Here is a 23587-nt window from a genome sequence, read left to right as displayed (position 1 = left end):
GTAAAAATACAATAAAAGATAATATTCGGAACGAGGAGATACGTAAGAAGGTAGGCGTTGCACCCATTGAAAATAAGATGAGAGAGAATCGTTTACGGTGGTTTGGACATATTCGACAAAGGCCTAATGATGCTCCATTTAGAAGGATGGAGAAATGGAAAAATATATTAGTTAAAAGAGGTCGGGGTAGGCCTAGGAAGACATGGATGGAAGTGATAAAAATATGAATGCTTTGAACCTCACCAAGGACATGGCATTGGATAGAAATGAATGGAGGAGAAGGATTCATGTGGAAGACCCATAATGATTTTCTTTGTTGGTTCATATCGCCAACCCCAATTGTTTTGGGATGAAGGCGTAGTGGTTGTTGTTGTTGTTGAATCAAATATAAGTTGGCAAAGTAGAACCAAGATTTGCACACAAAAACCGGCAAGTCAAAACTCAAAAGTAACCAGGTTGGCTGTCAATTTTGGTGAAAATATGAGACCCATGTAATTCCTGAAGTTGATTCAGCAAAGACTGGCCATGCCCAAGAGATACCGTGCTAGGTTACAGACCATAGTCCCTTAAACTAACCAACGACTCCCTGGTTACAATCTCAGCTGAGCTACTAACCCCTCCCTTGGCTACCAATTTATCAAAACAAGGAGAAAAGGCTGCATGTAAGCAAGGACCTGTCAATAGATTTTTAGTTATTGAACTCGTGCCAAGCACAAAAAGTCCCCCAAGATCCTTGTGAACATTAAGGTCTATCCTTAGTCTCATTGAGCTCTTAGATCCAGGCAAAGTTCACTTGGTGCAACTGTAGCAGCAATGCCGAGGACTCAATCGATAATTATACCATAAAAGCCACGACCACCGTTAAGGGTAGCAATCCGTGATATCAAAAATGAGGTTTCCTGTGCCAGATTATAGATTACTTTACAAATAAAACAAGCAGGGTGGGAACCTCCTGGGGCATTCCATGCACCTCCCCATTACCTTATGCCTTATGGTCCCAATTGCGTGGACAGAAACCAGTCAGGCCGGTAGAGTCAAATTCCAATTCATTGCCTACGTCGAGTGAACAGAGCAACCTCGCTGGCAATTTGGTTGACTGAGCCACTATACCTTGCCACCCTGAAACATCACAAGAAAAATTACACAAGGCCTCTGTTAGAGGATGAACTAGCTGCATGTGTTACAACGTGTATGCAATTCAAAATCACATTCACAATTTTCCAGAACTTTATAAGATAAAAATGCATTTGTTATAAAAGGTCAGTTTACAACTAACTAATACACTGATGCAATTTTCTTTGAATTGCTTTTACCAACAGGGGCGCAGCTAGCGCATGTCACCTTGTGTTGGGGCGTTGCAAGCTCAAAACCCAATGGTATAGTTGTATAACTGGAAGGGGTCTGCCTAACCCCAGCTTGCCTTTCAAAAAAAAATACACAATACACTGATTTCTGATATAACCAGCATTTTGTTAAAAATAGGCGGCTTATTGCTACATTATGATTTCTGATATAACCTGCTTTCTTAGCATCCAAAACAAGCTTTCTAGGAATACCAATTGTTTTGGGTGATTAATCTTTTTGAAGGTTATAAAACCACCACTGGTGGAAGAGCTGACAAGTTTTCTGGCCAAGGTGTGAGTGGACAAGAAATAAGTCATAAAAAATGCTTTAAGCTTCAAATCTTGGACAAGAAGACATTTCCACCACGAGAGAGAGAGAGAGAGAACTGATTTATTATGGCAATTAAGAGAAAGAGTCTCTCTCTCTCTCTCTATCTCTCTCTCTCTCTCTCTCTCTCTCTCTCTCTCTCTCTATATATATATATATATATATATATATGATAATACCGTACTCTGTTAGAAAGTCAAGATTGCTGGCATTATTTACTCAGGCCCTGTATGTGTTTGCCAAGATATGTTTATTAGAAAACATGTTTTGGATCTAATAGATTTGATGTGAAACTTGATTTTTTTTACTATAAAAATTTAGTGCATTGTGGGCCATTAACTTTTAGATTCCTCTATAATCATGTACAAACATCAAAATCTCTTTATTTAAACATGTACTCCATTAAAAACACTATGAAGATCACATCTGTACAGTCAGATCAATAAAATGTTCAATAAAAATATCAGAAAAACAAGATGAACCAACAGATAGTGGGGTAAAGTCAATAGTAGCAAAGATACACAAGCACATTCATAGACCATGCACAAAGGTTATAAAATCACTAAGGAGGCTTTATTTCTGTTTTGGCATCCATGACACCACATGTCCTCAACCCAACTTATCTCAAAAAGATATTAAGAAATATATGAAAACAAACACAAAAAACCTGAACAAAAATGCGAGTTAGTTGCAAATCACTTTCCCCATCCTTAAAAAATATCCTCTCTCTCTCTACATAAAAATTATTTCTTTTGAAGAAAATAAACAGTGTACTTTTTTAGTTCTTTATTAAAAAGACAATTATGTTTATATTAAAGATAAATTTATCTGATATCACAAATCTTACTAAATCCATAAATTCTTACTCACTCTCTGTTTCCTTCTCTAAACCTTGTATTCTATCTCCATCTTCTAAATCCTAATAAGAAACAAGCTATTCTTAAAGACTTCCAAATTTAATCTCTCTCTACTGTTTTCTTTTCTCCCACGTCCAATCTTAGGAACCGCTCTCTTGCATCTCTCTTGATATATACATCTTTTAGTTATTCTCCAAAAAAAAGTCATAATATGTTAATTGTATCTTTCAGTTACAATTTTTCATTCCTTTAAATAGGAATTGGTAGAAAGGGAATATATCACGCTAGAAATGACTAAAAATAACTTAAAATTTAGATGAGACGGATAAAAAAGAATCGATCATTTTGGGTTTTTGACACCATATTGTGGGGTGATGTCAAAAATATCAAAGATCCAACCCCTCCCCCCAAACCACCACCAACACAACTTCGCAGAGTTTTAAATATATCTATGAGATTGAGTTGAGAGTCTTGAGACGACCTTCAAGATCGAAGCTAGTAACGATTATGCACTGCCATTATGATTATGCTATTTTTATTAATGATAACCATGTGTTATTTGCTGTTTGATACTTTCATGATTCATTTACTTCCTAATCAGCTTTTCTCCTTTTTTGCGGTCAAATAGAATGTTAAGAGTTTTAAATTTTTCCTTTTTATTTAAAATTAAATTCTTTAAATTTCTTATTGTCCTTGAATAAGAACCATACATTAAAAGAATAATATATTACCTTCTAATACACATAAGAGAGAGAGAGCGAATTAAGAATGTGCAGGCAGCTACTTTGTAGAGAATGAAAATATAGGATATTTTCCTCTCAAAGACTGTAGTATTAGAAAAGGTAGTTATGGAAAAAAACACAATGATATTTTAACAAGCACTTAAAATTGAAGAAGTTAAGATAGAGCAGAGATCTCCATCACTATTCTTTCCAAAACAAATAAAGGGTTTTTCATACAGAGCCAAGTAAGCAAAGAAAGAAAATAAGAGCAATGGAAATGATTACCTTCCGTGGTGGTGTCCCAGGCTTTGACATATTGCCAAATCCAATCTTTGATTTCTTATCTGATGGTTTAAGGATCTGAAATGAGCATACCAAACTTGCATCGACACTCATCATGGCACCAGCATTGTCAAATTCACCACAATAATTGGGTGCAGAAAATATCGTCACCAGTTGCCTTTTTGCAAAGAATTCATATCCATCCTCCACAACCTGTTCAGTTATTGTTAAACCAATCCAATGCTATAAAATAAGGTTCAACATAAGGGAACTCTCTTTTCATAACATAATTGAAGATTTGAACAACTCCGGCACGTACTGAAGCATGATCCCTTATGGAATCACAGCAAGACTGAGATTAATATGGGTTTGCCCGTCCAGTCTTACGTTATTGCCGAGTCCCCAAGCAATAAAGGTGGCATAAAATCCACAAAGGTCAGTAGTAAACCATGACCTTAACTAGAAACCATAGTTTAATATCCTACCGTCACCATAAGACTCTGGCCAACATTTCTAACAGTAATAACAAATTTTGAAAACAAGTATTCTAACTTCTAACTGAAAAAAATAATAAATAAATAAATTTGCAACTGAAACCTGGTGGGCTCAGCAAACAAGATCAAGGTCATGCTTTTGCAGGAACTCTGCAACCTTATCAGCCCCACTTAGTGAGGCATGATCCCCATGGAATCGCAGCAAGACTCAGATTAATATGGGTTTGACCAGTGTTGTAAGTATTGTATTGTATCGTACACTCGTAACAAGGCCTCTTACTATTTACTCTAATGATACGATACACACTCGTATCGTCATATGAGTGTATATCGTATCCATATCGGGTGTATCGTACGATACACTTTATGTGCACTTTAAAAGGGCCAAAACTTTTTTTTACTTTGGGTCTTAAAGATGTTCCTAAGGCCGATTTCTCTATTTGTGTAGAGCTAGAGGGAAACTCACGCACCCATAGCAGACTTGAGAACGTTTTGGAGTTTGATTCTTTCGCAAGGAAGAAGCCTTTGTGGCTTTCTTGTAAGGGTGCATTTTCACCCACTTTTCACTCAAGAAAGTGAGATAAGGTAAAAAAATCTTTGTTCTTTGCTTTATTTGTGTATGATTGAAGTTGAAAGAGGCTAGGCTCCTTTCTTTATTGATGTTTTTAGAAGATATTATTTAATTTTTTTACCCTTAATTTCATTTCTTGTGTCCTTAGAACTCAAAATTTGTTCCTAAGTGTTTTATTGAGCATTGTTTTACATTTTTTTAGTAATTAGATTTAGTATTTAGTGTTGTAGGAGATCGATGGATGGTGGAGGTCTTGGAAGATGCCTCTCAAAGGAGCCTACATTGAAATATTGCACATCAGTTGACTTGAAAATATGTTTGAAAAGAATAATGAAGTGTAACTTTTGTCGTTTTGTAATGCATGGAGGGTTGTATAGATTCAAATGTCATGTTATGGGGCATAGCAATCCCACCGTGAAATTATGTACATAACGTATTCCTTCTGATATTTGTGTTGAGCTTCTTACTAGTCTTATAGAAGATGATAAAAGAAGGGCACCAGTACGAGCAGCATTTGTGAGAGAAAAATTGTCAAAGGTGGTCCCTGATTCAGAAGATGACCATTATCATCTCAAGCCATTGAACGATGCAATAAACAAAGAAAATCATTGAGTTAAAAGTTTGATACTAAAGATGACTTTTATATAAACATATGTTTCTAAACTCTAGCTTGTATGTTTTTCCCCTTAGCATGGCTGCACAACCAAATGTGTGTTGCTAAATGTTTAATGACATATCTATGTTTAGTTAATCTTATTACTTTAATATATTGTGTTATTGTATTATATGATTTTTTTTGTTTTTTTTTTAGATTTTTAAAGATTTTTTTTAGTAAAATTTAGGATTTTTTAAGATACAAAATGTATCTTACTTTGGGCTCAACCGATACGATATGCTACTTACAACCTTGGGTTTGACTGTCCAGTCCTATGTCATTGCCGAGTCCCCAAAGCAATAAAGGTGGCATAAATCCACAAAATAGTAAATTGTGTCCTTACTCAAACTATGGTTTAACATCCTACTGTCACCATAACACTCTGGCAAACATTTATTCTAACTTCTAACCAAAAAAGTAAATAAATAAATAAATTTGCAACTGAAACCTGGTGGGCTCGGCAAACAAGATCAAGGTCATGCTTCTGCAGGAACTCTGCAACCTTATCAGCCCCAAATGTGTATGAGACACCCCTGTCATTCTCACCCCAGCCTTCAATCTCTTTATCAGGATCAGACCATAAAAGGTCACAGAGAAGACCTTGGTCTGGGACATCCACAGGACGAGCAATATTTCGGATCTGGTCTAAATTCTTCAAATCTGGTGATAGACCTCCATGCATGCAGAGTATTTTTTCATCAATAAGTGCAGCCACAGGCAAACAGTTGAAACAATCTGTAAATGTCTTCCATAGGCGGACATTGAACCTCCTCTTGCATTCGTCATAGAATCCATAGATGCGGTTGATTGAAGCACATTCATGGTTGCCTCTGAGAAGGAAGAAGTTCTCTGGGTATTTGATCTTGTAAGCAAGAAGAAGGCATATGGTTTCTATGCTCTGCTTACCACGATCAACATAGTCCCCCAGAAATAAATAATTTGCTTCAGGAGGCAACCCACCATACTCAAATAATCGGAGGAGGTCCGAGTACTGTCCATGAATATCACCTGTTCAGGACAAGTAGCATTATGATAATGGAAAAAAGACCAAGATATTCACTACATGAATTTTGATACTCCTTAAAAGAAATAGAGGGAAGCCATGGGAGTAGAAAATTTTCCCTAACATCCAAGAAAAAATAAGAAACTTCTCCATCAAAAATTGAATATGACTTGGAAATATGTTCAGATAAAATATTTAAAGAATCAGAGATTCAAAAACTGTAAGTTCCACAGATCACATTTGATTTAACCATTACAGCAAGCAAAAAGTAAAGTAAAAGGGAAGGATACCGTTATAGAAGAATTGGAGCACACAACATGACAATTTATCACTTTTTGATGGGGCAGACACCCCAGTACCCATAGAAAACTCTAAGCTCACTCAGCTCTAGTGATACCTTTGCATTTGAACAGGAAACATGTGATAGAGAAGATACAATAAGCATTAACGACAAGTAAACACAATTCCCTGAACAAACATCACATGCACTGTGCATTTGTAACATACATAGGCCCAGCCAGTATGTGATACTTTGCCATCTTTGTATACGAAGGACCTGATGATGTAACCAGCAACAGAAGGGGAAAAAAAAGAAAGGAACCAAATGCGAATGGGGAAAGGCATAATAGATGGTTTCCATATAACTGTAAACCTTACCAAGGTTGAAGCTCCAATAGGAATTGAACCAACGTGCAAAGGCAAAGGATGCAAGGAGCCAGTTACAACAAAAAAGAAAATGAGAATAAGAAGACGAGGGGACAGGAAAATTTTGTCACAGGAAGCTGTAATATACAAATGGCAGGACACCAATTTTCTACATGAAGGTTACACTCTCAAGGAATGTGCGCAAAAGTTTGCAAAAACTTTTATTGAGTATAGTTCCATCTAGATTCCACACAGTTATATGGAAACACACATTACATGGAAACTATCTATTGGAATTGAACCAACATGAAAAGGCAAAGGATGCAAGGAAACAGTTACAACATACAAGAAAATGAGAATAAGAAGACGAGGGGAAAGGAAAATTTTGTCACGGGAAACTGTTATATACAAATGGTAGGACACCAATTTTCTACATGAAGGTTACACTCAAGGAATGTGCGCAAAAGTTTGCAAAAACTTTTATTGAGTACAGTTCCATCTAGATTCCACACATACCTGTAAAATGGTAATGTGAATGATTTTGTGAAGCAGAAAAACACGTCACACGGACACAGATATGGACACAAGTATGATGAGGATACGAGCCTCAAATACATGATTTTATGAAAAACATGACAAAGGCATTTTCTTTAATATGTACAGAAATATAACTTTAATAGTTATAATATATAAAATATATTTACTAATAATATATATAAAAAACTCATAATAAGTCACATGGTGTGACCCAAGGTTGCCAGACTAGGAAGCAGAAGCGGGAACGATAAGGGAAATGGCAGCGAGAAGCGAAGTATCAATTTGAAAGCGAATCAGAAATAAAAAAAGGAGGCAATATGAGATCTGAACAGGAATCAAACAAAAAGCAAATAAAAACTAAAGTAAAATTGAGTATTCTTATATTTCAGGATTTTTCAATAAAAGAATTAATTTTTTGTTAAAATCTAACAATGATGGTTACCAATTTAGAGAAAGCACATGGGAAGTGAGTGGAAGCGTAAGAGGAAGCGCATGAAAAACATGAATATAAATGTGTGTGGGAAGCATGGAAAATGTGTGTGGGAAGCATATAGGAAGCATGGAAAATGTGTGTGGGAAGCATAGAAAAAGTGTGAGAGAATCAAGATTCCCATGAAATTTCAAAAGCGAAGAGTATTGTGCTTCCGAAGTGAGTTTCTGGGAAGCGTGCTTCCCACCTACCTAAGAAACTTCTGGTAACTCTGGTGTGACCACATTTATTGCCATGTGCCCTAGGCACCAGGCCCTAGACTGAGTGTCCCTGTGACAGAAAAAACCAGTATAACTTTGTTTGATTTCATAAAATAGAGTTTATCCTGCGTGAAGGGTGAAGAACAGAGAGAGAGAGAGAGAAGGAGCTGCAGAGAAAACCTGATTCCTCAGTACAGGAATCGGCTGCTACTAATGTTGTCATTATATATGTTACTAATACAAATTTAGGGTACTAAAATACCCTTTTACAAAGAGAAGAAAGTACATGTGTGCCATTAATGAAAGGATACATGATCACGGGTCTGGACCCGGACCCATGAACCAAACACGTCTTTTCACCTTCCCTCAAGTTGTGCATAGTTTTGAACCATGAACAACTTGCCTTTTAACATCCAAAACCTGTCTTTAGTCAAACCTTTTGTGAATATATCAGTCACTTGATCGGTGGTTCGTACAAATTCAGGTTCAATCTCTTTCTCTTCTACCTTTTGTCTCACAAAATGTTGATCTATTTCGATGTGTTTGGCACAACTGTGATAAATAGGATTGAAGGACATATTTATGGCACTTTGATTATCACATAAAAGAAGGGATCGAGAGATTGATTCTCCCACTTGTGTCAATAAGTGCCTAATCCATATAGCTTCAGCAGTAGCAGTTGTCATTGACCTACATTCGGCTTCTGTACTAGATCTAGCAACAACCTTTTGTTTCTTACTGCTCCAGGATACCAAATTCATCCCAACAAATACACAATGGCCTGATACAGATATGCATTCGTCTGGATCTCCCACCCAATATGCATCAGTATAGACAATAATTTCATGTGCATTTTGTCCATTTGTCCTTTTTCTGTACAAAAGACCATCCCCAACAGTTCCTTTCAAGTACTGAAGTATCCTCTTAACCGCCTCCATATGCCCTTCACGCGGCTCATGCATAAACTGAGATACTTGATTTACTGAGTAAATGATATCAGGTCGAGTAAATGTGAGATATTGCAACATGCCGATTATGCTACGATATCTTGTAGGATCCTTATACAAATCTCCATCTTGAGAGTTGAGTTTTTGATGAAGGACACTAGGAGTTCCCAAAGGTTTGCAATCCTTCGTACCTACCTTGTTGAGAACATCAATAGTGTACTTATGTTGGGTGAGAGTCATTCCTTCAGAAGTACTGTCAACTTCAACCCCAAGGAAGTATCGCAGTTTACCAAGATCCTTCATTTTGAATCTTTGATTCAAGAGATGCTTAACCTCCTCAATATGAACTTTGAAGTTCCCTGTGATGATACTATCGTCTACGTATATCAATAGGAGGGTAACTGTGTCTTGATTCTTGAATATAAACAAAGAATGGTCAAGGAGAGAGCGCCTGAAACCATATTTTTGTATTTCCAGAGAGAAACTATCAACCCAAGAACGAGAAGCCTGCTTCAACCCATATATTGCCCTTTTTAATTTGCAAACATATTTTGTAGGACTACCTTCTGCATATCCGGTGGGTTGTTCCATGTATACTTCCTCCTTCAAATTTTCATGTAGAAAGGCGTTTTTGACATCAAGTTGACTAATTGGCCATTGATGTTCAATAGCTAAAGATAATATGATTCTTATTGTTTCCATTTTCACAACTGGACTAAAAGTCTCATCATAATCTTGTCGCTGCTCTTGTGTAAAACCTTTGGCGACAAGTCTCGCCTTGTACTTTTCTATAGTGCCATCCGGTTTGTACTTTATTTTGTACACCCATTTCGACCCAACTACATTTCTGTTAGGTGGTTTGGGAACAACATCCCAGGTACCACACCCATGTAGAGCCTTCATCTCTTCATTCATTGCTTCAATCCATCTTTTAGAATTTGCTGCTTGGGAAAATGTTGTGGGCTCATCTTCCTTGCCCAAAGCAGTTAGAAACAGTTGAAAGTCTAGCGAAAAATTCTCATAGCTGACCCATCTTTTGATCGGGTGACGAGAGCGGGTGGATCTTCTAACATCTAAAGTAGATGTAGATGTAGAGGGTGTATCCATTTCCTGATTAAAAATAGTGGGTGACTCGTTTCCTCGTCGGGTATAGACAAAACGTTTATATTTTTCTGTATTCAAAGGTGGCTTTGTGCTCTCCTGTGCAATCAACCTATCAGCAGGCATAGTTTTCCTTATCCTTCTAATCATAATCTGACGAACAGATATTGTTAGTACAGGAGAAAAGTTCAGAGTTCAACCAAGGATAATAGACCTCGACTTTGGAATTTGATTCAGAATAATTGATGTGACGATGATCAAAGTTCAATTCGTCGAAGATAACATTTCTTGATATTTTGATGTGCTTGCTCATGGGATCATAGCACCTGTATCCTTTATAGTTATCTTCATAACCCACAAACCTGCACTTGAAGGCCTTTGTCCTGAAACTTATGTCTCATTGAACTGTCAATATGAACATAACATACACAACCAAACACGTGCAAATTATGATAGTTGGGATGAACTTCAAATAGAGAAAAGTAAGGAGACTTGTTTTCCAAAATATCCATGGGCAATCGATTTATCACATGGACTGTTGAATGAAAGGCTTCTGTCCATAGAGTAATCGGAAGATTACTATCATGCATCATGCTCATTGCACTCTCAACAATATGGTGATGCTTCCTTTCGACAATTCCATTTTGTTGAGGCGTATGAGGGCAAGATACCCTTCTCCTTATTTCATTACTTTGAAGAAAATTAATAAAGTCACTTGAAGAGAATTCACCTCCACCATCACATTGGAAGCAAAGAATATTTTCAGAAAATTGATTCTTCACAAAGGAATGAAAATTTTGGAACTTGAAGGTCTCAGACTTGTGTTTTATAAAGAAAATCCAAGTATAACGAGAATAATTGTCAACAAATATAAGATAATATCTAGTTCGAGACACAGAGGCAACTGGGGCTGGTCCTCAAACATCAGAACATATAATCTCAAAGGGTCTTGAAGCTCTTTTATTGATAGAATGAAAAGGTAAAACATGACTCTTGCACAAGAAACAACTAGAACATTTGTTGTCATTGACATTCATTCCTAAACTAGACTTGGGAATGAGATTATTTGAGACAAGCTTCTGAATGAAACTACTACCGCAATGACCTAAACGACCATGCCAAAGATTTGGCTTATTGGACTCAGAGACACTAAAAACACATGAAGGAATCTCTGAAGATGACGATGAGGAGAGCTTCAAGTTGGAATCAACAGGACGAACACGAGTAACAGAATCTTCTTGAAAAACATACATATTGCCTTGTTGTTTCCATTTAATGAATGTCTCCCTCGTACAAAGATCCTTGACAAGAACAAAAGATGGAGTAAATTCAACTGAAGCATTGATATCATCAACAAGCTTGGAAACGGAGACAATGTTTTTCTTGATGTTAAGAACATAAAGAACCTTTGAAAGACTGAGAGAGGACTTTGACATAGGTATGACAAAATTACCAATATGAGAGATAGAGTGGTGGGATCCATCCCCAGTGACTATACTATTTTTACCAATGCAAGGAACAAGGTTTAAGAGCTTACCAGCATCACCAGTAACATGAGTCGTTGCTTCAGAGTCCGCATACCAAGTACCATGCTCATTCTGTTTCAGATTTAATCCTGCTAAGGCTGACAATAGCAACTCTTTTACTTCTCCACTGACCTTTGAGCTATCAGTTCCTCATTTTGCTTTAGTCTGTGTTGATTTTCCTTTATTCAAGAGATTAAACCAACAGTTAGCTAGCTTTGATGTGCCCCTTTTTATTACACAGAAAACAAGTAGGAATTGGCCTCTGACGCTGAGTTGGGAGCCATGTTGGGTGTAGATAATATTCCACGACTTCCTTGTCCTCATCTTCCCTTAACATCATAACTTCTTCGTCCTCGCCCATAAGCTACCCCTATAGCAAGAACATCTTTCGTGCCTGTATGCATATATGGTTCTTCAGAGAACCCTTTTAAGGTCATCTCATATTGAAGTAATTTTGCACGCAGGTCTTCAAATCTGGGCAGATCAGGTAAACACAATAAAGAACTAACAATCATATGATATTCAGACCCCAATTCACTCAGAGTCTGTTGTACCATATCCTTATCACTCACTGCACACCCAACAACTGCTAGTTGATCTGTGATGATCTTTAATTTGTTCAAGTATTCCATGATAGTCATGGACTCTTTTCTTAACATCTGAAATTCTCTTTTAAGAAACATAATCCTGGCCCAAGAAACTTGTGAATATGTCTGAACTAATCTATCCCAAAGTTGCATGGTTGTACAGTCATCTGGAATTGCCACAAGCACCTCTTGTGACAACATAGAAGTAATATAAACCACCAGCGCCTGATCTCTTTTCATCCAAGTTACGAATTCTGAATTTCTAACATATACTGTGGTAGATGCTCCATTATTGTCCTCTTTTTCACGTGATATAAACTCTGAAAAAATTGGAACAGATCCATCCAGATGTCCAGAAAGATCCTGACTCCTAATAAAAGGAATGATCTACGTCTTCCAAGTCAGGAAATTGGAATTGTTTAATTTTTTAGACACGAGTTGATTAAGAAAGCTTGATGAAATACCAGAAGAAGAAGAAAATGAATCCATGTTTCCCAATAAGAATAATATGTCCAGCACATAGCCCGATAATAACTAAAGAATGAGGATACCGAAAGGCAACTTCAAGGAAATTCCTGCAACCTTTTTTTATAGCAGTCACGCAGGTGAACTTGTTGTTTTCTTCCTTTCCCTTTTTTTTGCATAGACAATATCAGGCTATGTGAAGATCTGAAAGAAAGAGTCAATAAGACAGTTGATTGCGCAAGTGAGGCTAGATCTAATTCTGATCATATCTAAGGAAATCTGATCAAGAAAGAAAACCGATTACGTGATTGATCAACAAGAGAATATAGAACAAGGTTGAGCGGACGACATGAAGTGTATTAATAACAGAGAAATGCGATCAGATCTTATTCTAATCAGATCTGATCATAATCAGATCTGATCAAGAAGATGATGTAGAAGAAATAATTAGGGTTTAAGAGTCAAGAAAGAATAGGCTGGAGCCGATTTCTAATCAGAGAAATGTGATCTGATCTGATTCAGATCAAGTCTGATCAAGAAGACGATGCAGAAAGTTTTGGAGTTAAGAGGGAGACCGAAAAGAGAACTCGGGTTCTCGTGCTCAGATCTGAGTATCCAGAAAGACGTGATCAGATCTGATTCTGATCAGATCTGATCGATAAGATAACGCAGAAGGTTTTGGGATTAAGAGAGAGACAGAAAAGAGAACTCCGGTTCTTGTGCTCAGATCTGATTTTGATCAGGTCTGATCAAGATTAAGAATCAGAAAAAAATTGTTGGAATTCGATTTTTTGACTTGGAAGAAGAAGAATCTTTCTAGACATACCCTTTTGGAAGCAGTCTCGAATCCAGCTCTAGCGTGGCTCTGATACCATGTTTAATTTCATAAAACAGAGTTTATCCTGCGTGAAGGGTGAAAAACAGAGAGAGAGAGAGAGGAGCTGTAGAGAAAACCTGATTCTTCAATACAAGAATCGGCTGCTACTAATGTTGTCATTATATATGTTAATAATACAAATTTAGGGTACTAAAATACCCTTTTACAAAGAGAAGAAAGTACATGTGTGCCATTAATGAAAGGATACATGAACTGTCTGGACCCGGACCCGTGATCCAAACACGTCTTTTCAAACTTTACAATTGATATATATATATATATATAGAGAGAGAGAGAGAGAGTCACTAGAGTATAGAATTGACATGAGAACTAGAATATGAGAACTAGAAATATAGGCATTGCCATTTCCAACACTTGTTTTGCAAATTCAACCATGTGGATGTGCTTGGCATGGTGAATTTGCAAACCATTGGATTGTGTATTTTCCGTGAAAATTGTGATTTTTGAATGCACAAATATTTATGAAGATTATGAGCCATTGATTATAAAGCCTTAAAAAATCTTGTTTATGCATCAAAATTGGATGATTCAAGAGTGGGTTCTTATAAAATCAAGCATGTAGATCACATCCCTATGGTTACATTCAAGAGAAAATAACAAAAAAGTCCATGAAAATCGTGGTTCACACATTAGTTCTCATATTTCCAGTCCTCATATTCTAGTGACTATATATATATATAGAGAGAGAGAGAGAAGAATCACCCTAACCCCAAAAAGTTAGGACCCTATGAAATTCATAGTTTTAGAATTTCAGGTGTTTTTTCCCTTGACTTGAACCAGTAGATATGTAGATGTGTTTATAATTGCTTATTTATTAAAATACATGCTTTGAAATTTGGAATGAATTGATTTAATGAAAACTTGAGTATAAATTCTACAAAAGTACACATGGAAAGCTCTACTAAAATAAAAACTACAAAAAGTATATTGTAAAAAAGTATACAATGCTAAGTCACATGGGTACAGGTATGAAAGGTATGACAAATTTCAAAAAATGATGGTACGGGGACACGGGTATATAGTTTGGGTCTCAAAGTATGAATCTATATTAGGGTCCATATCAGAAATTTAAAAAAATATAAGTTTGTAAGGGGGTGACTAATTTTTGAAAAGTGGGAGGGGGAATGAATTTTTTTTATTAAAAAGATAGGTCATAGGTGGGTTTGGGCTGAGAGGGCAAGAAAGATCTCTCTCTCTCTCTCTCTCTCTCTCTCTCTCTCTCTCTCTCTCTCTCTCTCTCTCTCTCTCTCTTCTTCCTCCTTTTCCTTTTTCCTCCTTGCCTTTCAGCCGAGGTCAAGCAAAAAAAATATTTGGGTTGGGTCAGGGTTGGGCCCGACCGATATGGACCAGCACGTATCTATGTTGTGTCTAGTACCCGTACTTGTGTCGACACAAGTACAGCAGATTGGTAGCCGTGTCTATGACATAGATACGATGTAATACTATATTATATAGTATGTCTACATGTGGCAGATTAGCAGCACCCTGCACCGTTACCCAGATGTACCAGCATTTGTTAAGACAAGGAAGTTGTACACGATAATTCAAATACGATATTTTGATGATGAACAACTTGATTTCAGCTATGACAATAAAGAAAGAAGAAAAGAATTGAAAAAGTTTACAAGTTCTACATTGAAGAATTGATTGAAGATTTTGTGCAAGTATAAATCTCTTTAAATTCTTAGATTCTTGTAAGAGCTTTACTTTGATTGCATATCTCACTTGCATTACACCTAATAAAACTTAGGAAAACTTTCCTAAAAAGAACCCTTCGCAAAAATCATTTTAAAAAGCCATTTACCTATATTTTTAGTTTTATCAGTCGACCAATAGTCTTCTCAGTTAACTGATTTTTCTGCACCTTTTTCAAAGCCAAATGTCCATTTTCTGATCAGTCGACTAATCTACTCTTAGTCAACTGACCCGAATGTCTGATTCTAAAAAATTTAACAGAAGTCGACTGAAAGTTTTTTTCAATCTACTGATGATTTTCATTAGTCGACTAATTTTTCTTTAGTCGACTAATTTTCAAAATCCCGAATTCAAATCTTTTCGACTAGACACAATAGTCAACTGATTTAACAATCAGTCTGCTAATATTTGATTTCAGTCGAGTGATAAATTTTTTAGTCGACTAATATAGCCATTTTTCTGAACTTTTCAAAAGTTGTGTTCTTTCATTTTTCAAACGTTTTGACTGTTCAAAACTATTAGTTTGACACCCCTTCGTACCACCAACATCTGAAATTCTTCAGTTATAAATAAGAGTGAGATCTACACTCAAAATAAATGAATTAAAACATCGAATTATATGTTTTTCACTCCTATTCTTTCAAGCATTTGTTTTCTCACACACTAAGTCTTTTCACTCAAGTTCACTCTAATTTCTTTTGTGAGTCAGTGAAATCGTGAGTTGAGTATTTCTGAAGCCTTAGAAGCCTCTGCAAACCTATTCAACTTCCTTTGCATTCATAAGAAAGGCTCATAGGCTGATTGTAAGTTGGTTATTTCAATTTTTCTGTAAAAGGACAGAGTCTCCTTAGTTTAAAAGAGAAGTTTGCTTTCAGCAGGGTTGTTGCTGAAAGTGGGACCGGTTTTGATTTGTTTGATCTTGTGGTGACACAAGTTTGATAGTGGAAATATCAAGCGGGTTTTGCTTAGGAACTGAATGTAGGTCTGGAGGACCGAACGAGGATAAAATCTTTATGTTCTTTGTGTGTGATTGCTTTGCAGAATTCAAAATCTTTCAAATTCCAAAGACGAAGTTTAAAAGCACTATTCACCCCTCCCCCCCCCCTCTCTAGTGTTGGTTGCATCGATCCTAGAGTACTTTCAGCATCAACATGGGAACACCAAGGATTTTAAAGTACTCATGTTAGATAGACAGGAAAACACCTTCATTTATTAATCGAGTGAGCAGGGCAGGTATGGGCTATGAGCAGCCTCCGAGGGGGGGGGGGGGGGCACTATGCCACCCCATCTTGTGTGCATCTTACTAAACCTTATGGATCCATTTGGGCAGCCAGTACCTGCACTCTCCCTAGTGCATATCTTGCCAAGTGCGATAATCACTTCGAGCAGTCAGTACTTGCAGTCTCCCTAGTACATATCTTGCCAAGTGGGATAAACGCCCCTCGAAGGTTTCTTGTGAACACTAAGCAACCCAAAGGGTTGTGGAGACAGGATGAATTCTAAGATTTTGACGCCTGCGGAATTTCCAACTTGATTACAATACATAAACCTGATTTGTATCTTGGAGCGCACATATATAACTATTCCAATATTTTTACTTGCAGCCATTTTCATCCAAAGATATCAAAAAACTTTGGGCCCATTGAATATTTTGGAGGGAAAAATGTTGATGGACAGTGCATTGCCAACATGATGGGTTTCCTACTTTAACCCACAATATCTCCAAAGGGTAAGTCAATGTACAGTGCGCCAGTGCCTTATGAACAAGATGGATTTTCATATTTCATAACCGCTGAATGGAATTCTGGCAGAACTTACAAAGGATTGAAGCATGCCAGTCACAAGGAAAAGTCATCTTTAACCAATTCCAGTGGATCATTTTCTTTATGGAATAAAAAGTTACCAGGGCACTTATCCTTTGCAGCAGATACCTTTCCCACTCATGAAATCTAGCACCCTTTTGAAGATCAGTTCATTGCATATGTATTTTGTAGGCATGCTCATGAAATGCTTGGGTTTCACATTTCTCAAGGCGTCTGTCAATGAGGTTGATGACCAGATTACTTTGACAACACCTCCAATAAAGAGCATGAGCACTCCTCCACAAAGTGAGTACCACAATCTCACAAGTACTTAAATGGACTTTGCAAAAGAGACTCGATATCTTCCAAATCTTGAGTGGCATGCTTCCCAATGCACCAAAAATAAGTTTGATCTCCAAGCTCTGATACCATGAAAGGAAACAAGGTCCTCCAAAGATGTTAACCAAATCAACAAAGTGGACACTCAAAGAGTTCCACCCAAGCATCAAAAGAACATACACAAGCCACTAAATGAGCTCACACACAAACACCCACTAAAGGGGCAAGCACAAGGAATAAAAAATAATATTTTATTAATAACAATATATGCAAGAAGCATATCTAAGAGAGGGGAATCATTCCCTATTTATACACAGCCAGCAGTCCCTAACGTCTCTTTGGTTTGAATGTTAACTAGTCAACAAAGTTGACTAGTTGGCTTTTAACCAAAAAGACTAACCTAAAAACTAACCTAGTTGCATATATATACCCAATCCAAACACTTTTTGGGGGTGTTGACCTGGGTGAGAAAGAGAGGGGGCAAACGAGAGAGAGAGAGGACATCTTTTTATTCCTGCAACAATCCAAGAGAGAGAGAGAGAGAAAGAGAGCAAAAAGGGGGCCTTCCCCTTTTATAAGAGATGTTATATATGGATTCTAATATAGTGGATCCATATATAATTGAGACTCAGACCCAAACTCTTATATATATATATATATATATATATATATATATATATATATATATATATATATATATATATATATATATATATATATATATATATCCGTGTCTCCATACCCGCATTTTTTGAAATTGCAGTATCATACCTTCCGTACCCGTACCCATACCGATGTGACATACCTTCACCTTCATTAAGTTAAGTAGATTTCCTGCAGGCTTGCAGCCCTTCTTCACTTAGCAAGATGCAGCTAAGTTGGAAAGGTATTTGCTATCCAAAGGGTAGGTATTTGGTTCAAACCCCGGTTATTGCTGATTCGCTTTCTTCGTTGAACTAGCCATTACATGTTTAAGTAAGTCATCCTTCCCCCCTATTTCGCTTAAGAGTGCCAAGTTCAGTTTGGTGCGACTACATCATCCTCAAAGGAGGTACTAGGATCTAACTCCAACTTTTACATTTGCATGCTCTTTACTTTTTCAAAAAAAATTATTTGACCAGTCATTTTAGGTTTAAGTCATACTGTTGCTTCTCACAATCTTTTAAATAGATATAATACAACTATTTGTTATGTGACAAGGGTACATACCAAAGAAAGGGAGTTTGAGAGACTAGGCATAACCTATTGTACCCGGACACTCCATTTTCCCCTTTGTACCCATGTCGACACCCGAAAATACCATTTTACCCTCCGTCGACACAAGTTTGTATTTAATTTATAATTTATAATTTTATTTTCAGTTTATAACTTTATATTTTCAATATATAATATATATTTTAGATGTATCATATATATTTAGATTACATTCAGTTTATTTTGTATTTATTGTGATATTTTATATATATAGTCGTGTCCCCGTACCAAGATTTTTTGGAATTGCCGTGTTGTACCCGTACCCATACCCAAGTGACATAGCATTAAGTCTATTTCGCTAAACTGACAAAATATTACATTAGTTAGCAACTTAGCATCGTAGTCGCCAGTATCGTTCTGGGCCATTTCTTGCCGATTGTTTTTCTCAAGGTTTTTTCCAAAATATAGTTTTTCTTGGAAAAATCTCAGAAATTTTAAAAGTTAAAAAATTATAAATAATAACAAAGATAAAAAATTAAAATTTTATGCAAAAATATAGAGAAAAATTTTTGAAAAAAAGCTTTTTTCATAAAAGAAAAGTTTTTAAAATACAAAAGAAACAAAAAAATAGGCCTAAAATATATAAAAATGAAATTTTTCAAAAATATTGCAAAAGCATTGCAATATTTTGTATTCTAGTGATATTTAAAGAATATCACAATATTTTGATATTATCAGCTTACCTTAAAATAGTGAGAAGAATATATCATGATATTTTCAAAATATCGGTGGTATTGATGACTATCATTAGCATTAATGTCCAAGTAATCAAGCCAACATTTTCAAGTTACAGATAGATGGGCCTCACTCCCAATCGAATCAATGCAACCCATATATCACATATAAACTACAAAAATCATTTACTAAGGAGTACTAAGAAATATATGCTAATAAAGGACCTAAGAACATAGGCACCATCCCAGCACCAACAGTAGCATAATGCATTACTACCACCACAGCCATCATATCATCTTCATGTCGCATCAGCCCCACCATCATTTTCATTTGCCATCTCAACCACCATTACCATCCACAGTCTCCATTCTCACTGCATCCACCACCAATATCATCACCATCATCACATAGTCTTCATCATTATCATAGTATCATTATGTGACAGCAGAATCATTGGAAATATGTCACCATAATCCATAATATAATTTAATTCCATCTCATAATCATGTAACATTTAATGCCATCACAAGCCATTATCATCAACTGATCACCACAATGTCCCACCACGCTCCACACACACACACACACACACATCTCCTCATCATCATCATCCATAACAACTATAGAGTCATCTCTGCGACAACATGTGAAGGGAACATCTTATAGGTGGTCACAAAAAGTAAGACCCATTGTGTTTCAAGGTGTAAGCATCAACGCCATTGTTGTACAAAATTAAGAAATTCATTGAGAAATATGATGTGATTAAATTCAGAGGAAAAGAAAAAGGCTAATTCCAATAGAATTTAGCAAAGGAACATTAAATATAGAGTAATTGCATTGTTGCATAACTATATAAGGCTATAAACTAAGTAATTGAATCAATAATAGGAATCCAGTTTCATGAACTTTATACAAAAATGTGAATACAGAGAAACAAACAAGCTCCTCATGTTTTCTATCCAAAGTCCACAGCTAAAATTCATCAAATTAACCTAATAAATATTTCTGGAGAAAAATAGGAAACGTCTTAACTTTTCGTTCCAAGGATTTGAGGCTTTTCCTCCCCCCAAACACTCAAACTTGGTTTTCTGGGTTTAAAAATCAAGCATTGGGGATTACTAACTCCTTTTGGTAAGTATAACTGATGCAAATCAAACCCTCGATTCGCAAAAAAACACAACGTTAAGGTACTCCTATGCACAAAAATCAAGAAAAGCAAAAAATACCAAAATAAATTGCATAAATTCAACGAAAATAAGAATAAACAATCATCCAACTCTGAACTCCCTCCCTACATAACAAGGATTGATAGAAAAATAAAACCCTAATCTTACTTTTGGATCTTGGATAGATCCAATAATTTTGTTCCACCTTGTGGGTTATGTGCTCACAATATGGAACCGGATAGCTTCCCTGCTCCAGAAACTGTGTGGACCAATCAAGATCTACTCCAATCTGGAAACCCAGAATGTTCTTAGAGAGCCATCCATAGTCTTCAATTGCATCTTTTCGTTGATCTGGATCAAATGGATCTATTATAGGTTTGATCCAGTATAAGGAGATAACCTGGATCTCTTGCTACATCATCCTGCGCTCCATATACTGTTGATGATGCATTTCAAACAAGCTTAGGTTTTGGGGCAAGTTTGGGTTACGTGAGGTGGGTACGGGTGAAGTTTGGATATGGATAGAAGGTAATGAATGAAAGGGTTCTGTTGGGATTGGGTCAAATAGACTTAGGTTTAGTTTCATGATAGGGTTTTCAGATATGGGACTATGAGGGTCCAAGATGGGTTTAGGAAGATCCAACAAAATGGATTTCGACTCATCACGTAATTTCGGATCCAAATCTTCTTTAAATGGATTTCGACCGTACTTTCCAAACTGGGGTCACGCACCCATTATCCATGAAAAGAGAAAACAGCAATATGGTTACAGTTTGAAAAAAGAGATACAGACAGCAAATTCAAGAATAATCTACAAACAACATAAGCTTTAAGCATATTTCAAGCCAAAACAAAAATGTTAAGCTGTCATAGATCCAATTCTACCAACCATCAGAGCCACACCTTGGATGAAGCAATTAGATAATAACTAACAAGGAACCATCAAAATCCAGATGAAATAAAGCTACTGAATCTAGAAGCCAAGGTGCCACACCACATAACAAGAAACCTAAAAATGTATGAGGAAGATGTATAACATTGGAAGTATGTACGAGGTGTAGTTAGCTAGAACAGTCTATACAGCCCACAAAACTGGCCCAGCAAGGATCCATTTAACCGTTACATACCTCCATCCCTAGCACATGGTAGAAAAGATAAAATAATAAATGTCACTAAAAACTCAAAACTGATAAGATTCAACAGATACTCTTCACCATCACGACATGCACCTTCAGCAACTAAACTTAACTTCTCAATGATTAATTACGCAATGGAAATAGCTCAACCACACCACCAAGCAACAAGCAAGAAACTAGAGTATCACCAAAACCTTACACGTGTATGTGCCTCTTCCACATTCTTAGCTTGAAAATAGCTTAAATTCTAATCCAAGCACATATATACACCTTTCACTTGCAACAATTAGACGTCATGCCATCAATTACCAACTGCACCTAGCCTAGATACTTCAACAGAACTAAGTGTCTGAATTCTGCTCCAAAATGAAGTTCCCAACTAGCCCCACTTTTCTGAAAAAAGCAATTACATGCAAAGACCCACTAAAAAAGATAAACAAAACCAAACAATGAAATTTTGAGAAATTGCAGTTGAAAAAAACTGCATCCCCAAGCACGCATATTAGTAAAAAGTTTCCACAATAATCTGATAGCTTCAGTACTGCTCACCAAATTTAGTCATGTTAATTATCGAACAAATCCCCAATTATCAGCTAGCACGAGCTCAAAAAACACCTAGTTCGTCTTCAATTCGCATTGCAAACAAGGAAAAACCAAACGGAGAAATCCCAGGCCCATCAAATTCCAACATACAAAATTCACACACCTCTCTATGAGGCCAACAAAAGCACAAGAAGCTTCCAACACCAAACGACCAGACTCCAAAAAAAAGTCGGCGACGCTACGAAGAGGATTCGACCGGAGAAGAGAATTACCGCAAATCTTGATGGGCGCCTCGAGCTCCAACAGATTGGGCTGGCTGATGAAGATCTCCTTGGACGCCAGGCAGAGCTGCCGAATCTCCGCCTCCGTGAGCTGCACCTGCTTTGCCGTCCGGCTGTTCTTCGCGTCCAGGAGCCTTTTTATCATGTCGTCGAGGACGCTCTCGTCCATGGGCATTGTCGCCTCCCCCGGGAAACAACCAAGAACAACAGAACAAACGAAACCCTAATCCCCCCCAACCCCTTCCCTCTTTCCTCTTCCCTCCTCTCCTCTCACAGTGAATGAAGAAAACAAAAGAGGTGAAAAGGAAATACGGAAAGGAGAAACCGAGGGGTCACCGGAGACGCGTCGGCGATAGGGAGTCCGGCGAGGGTAATCGAGGCCGGCGGCGAGAATCGCGCATCGCTTCGGCGGACGGACGAACGGAGAATGCCACGGAGACGGCGAGGTAGCCGTTGGGTGGGGGTAACAGGAACCGAATATTCCGGTGGCTCCTTTATCGCGAGGCGATCGCGACGGAGGAATCTCGCGAACGCAGAGAGAGAGAGAGAATATCTCGCCCTGCCCTACCTTTATTTCGTATTATTTTCTTCTTCTTTTTCTAAGTTTTTCCTCAGATATTTGTTTCCCGTCTTATGATTTTTGTTCCAACCTGATCCATATCTGACTTTCCTATATATTTAGCTGATCTGGACCTGATCCTCTTTTATCGCATATATAAGTATAATCACCAAGGGGGGCTCCGCTTGTCTGGCAGGAGCAGTTAGTTCACCTCACCTTGTGTTGGGACTTTGCAAGTTCGAATCCCAGTGGTATAGTTGTATAACTGGTAGGAGTCTGCCTAACCCCAGCTTTGAAAAAAAGTATAAGGTGCTGTGCTTACCACACTTTATACTTTTCAAATCATCCTTGGATTTGAGAACCAAGGCCCTCAAATGCACTGGGATTCAGGTTGGATATCCAACCAAATCCAAATTTATTTAGTCAATTTCGTTAGCCAAAAATAGATCCTATGTGTTAGTAATCAGATATGGGCTTGGTATTAAG

The 23587-nt window shown here is 37.1% G+C and overlaps 1 protein-coding gene across 1 annotated transcript; it reads right to left on the bottom strand.

The window, feature by feature from the left end:
* Positions 1–467: 467 nt before the first annotated feature.
* On the bottom strand, positions 468–22855 carry TOPP7 (Calcineurin-like metallo-phosphoesterase superfamily protein). Its single transcript, XM_090000045.1, has 4 exons — positions 22534–22855; positions 5701–6260; positions 3536–3745; positions 468–1119 (listed from the first exon to the last, which is right to left on the bottom strand). Exons 1-4 carry the CDS (start codon positions 22715–22717, stop codon positions 1105–1107), a joined length of 969 nt encoding a protein of 322 aa, XP_089856171.1. The 5' UTR covers positions 22718–22855; the 3' UTR covers positions 468–1104.
* Positions 22856–23587: the final 732 nt, after the last annotated feature.

Source organism: Nuphar pumila, chromosome 3 (assembly GCF_984573655.1).
Source record: "Nuphar pumila chromosome 3, dmNupPumi1.hap1.1, whole genome shotgun sequence".
NCBI classification, from domain to species: Eukaryota; Viridiplantae; Streptophyta; class Magnoliopsida; order Nymphaeales; family Nymphaeaceae; genus Nuphar; species Nuphar pumila.
The sequence above is the reverse complement of the archived record's forward strand: the minus strand, read 5'-3'. Positions and strand labels throughout refer to the sequence as shown.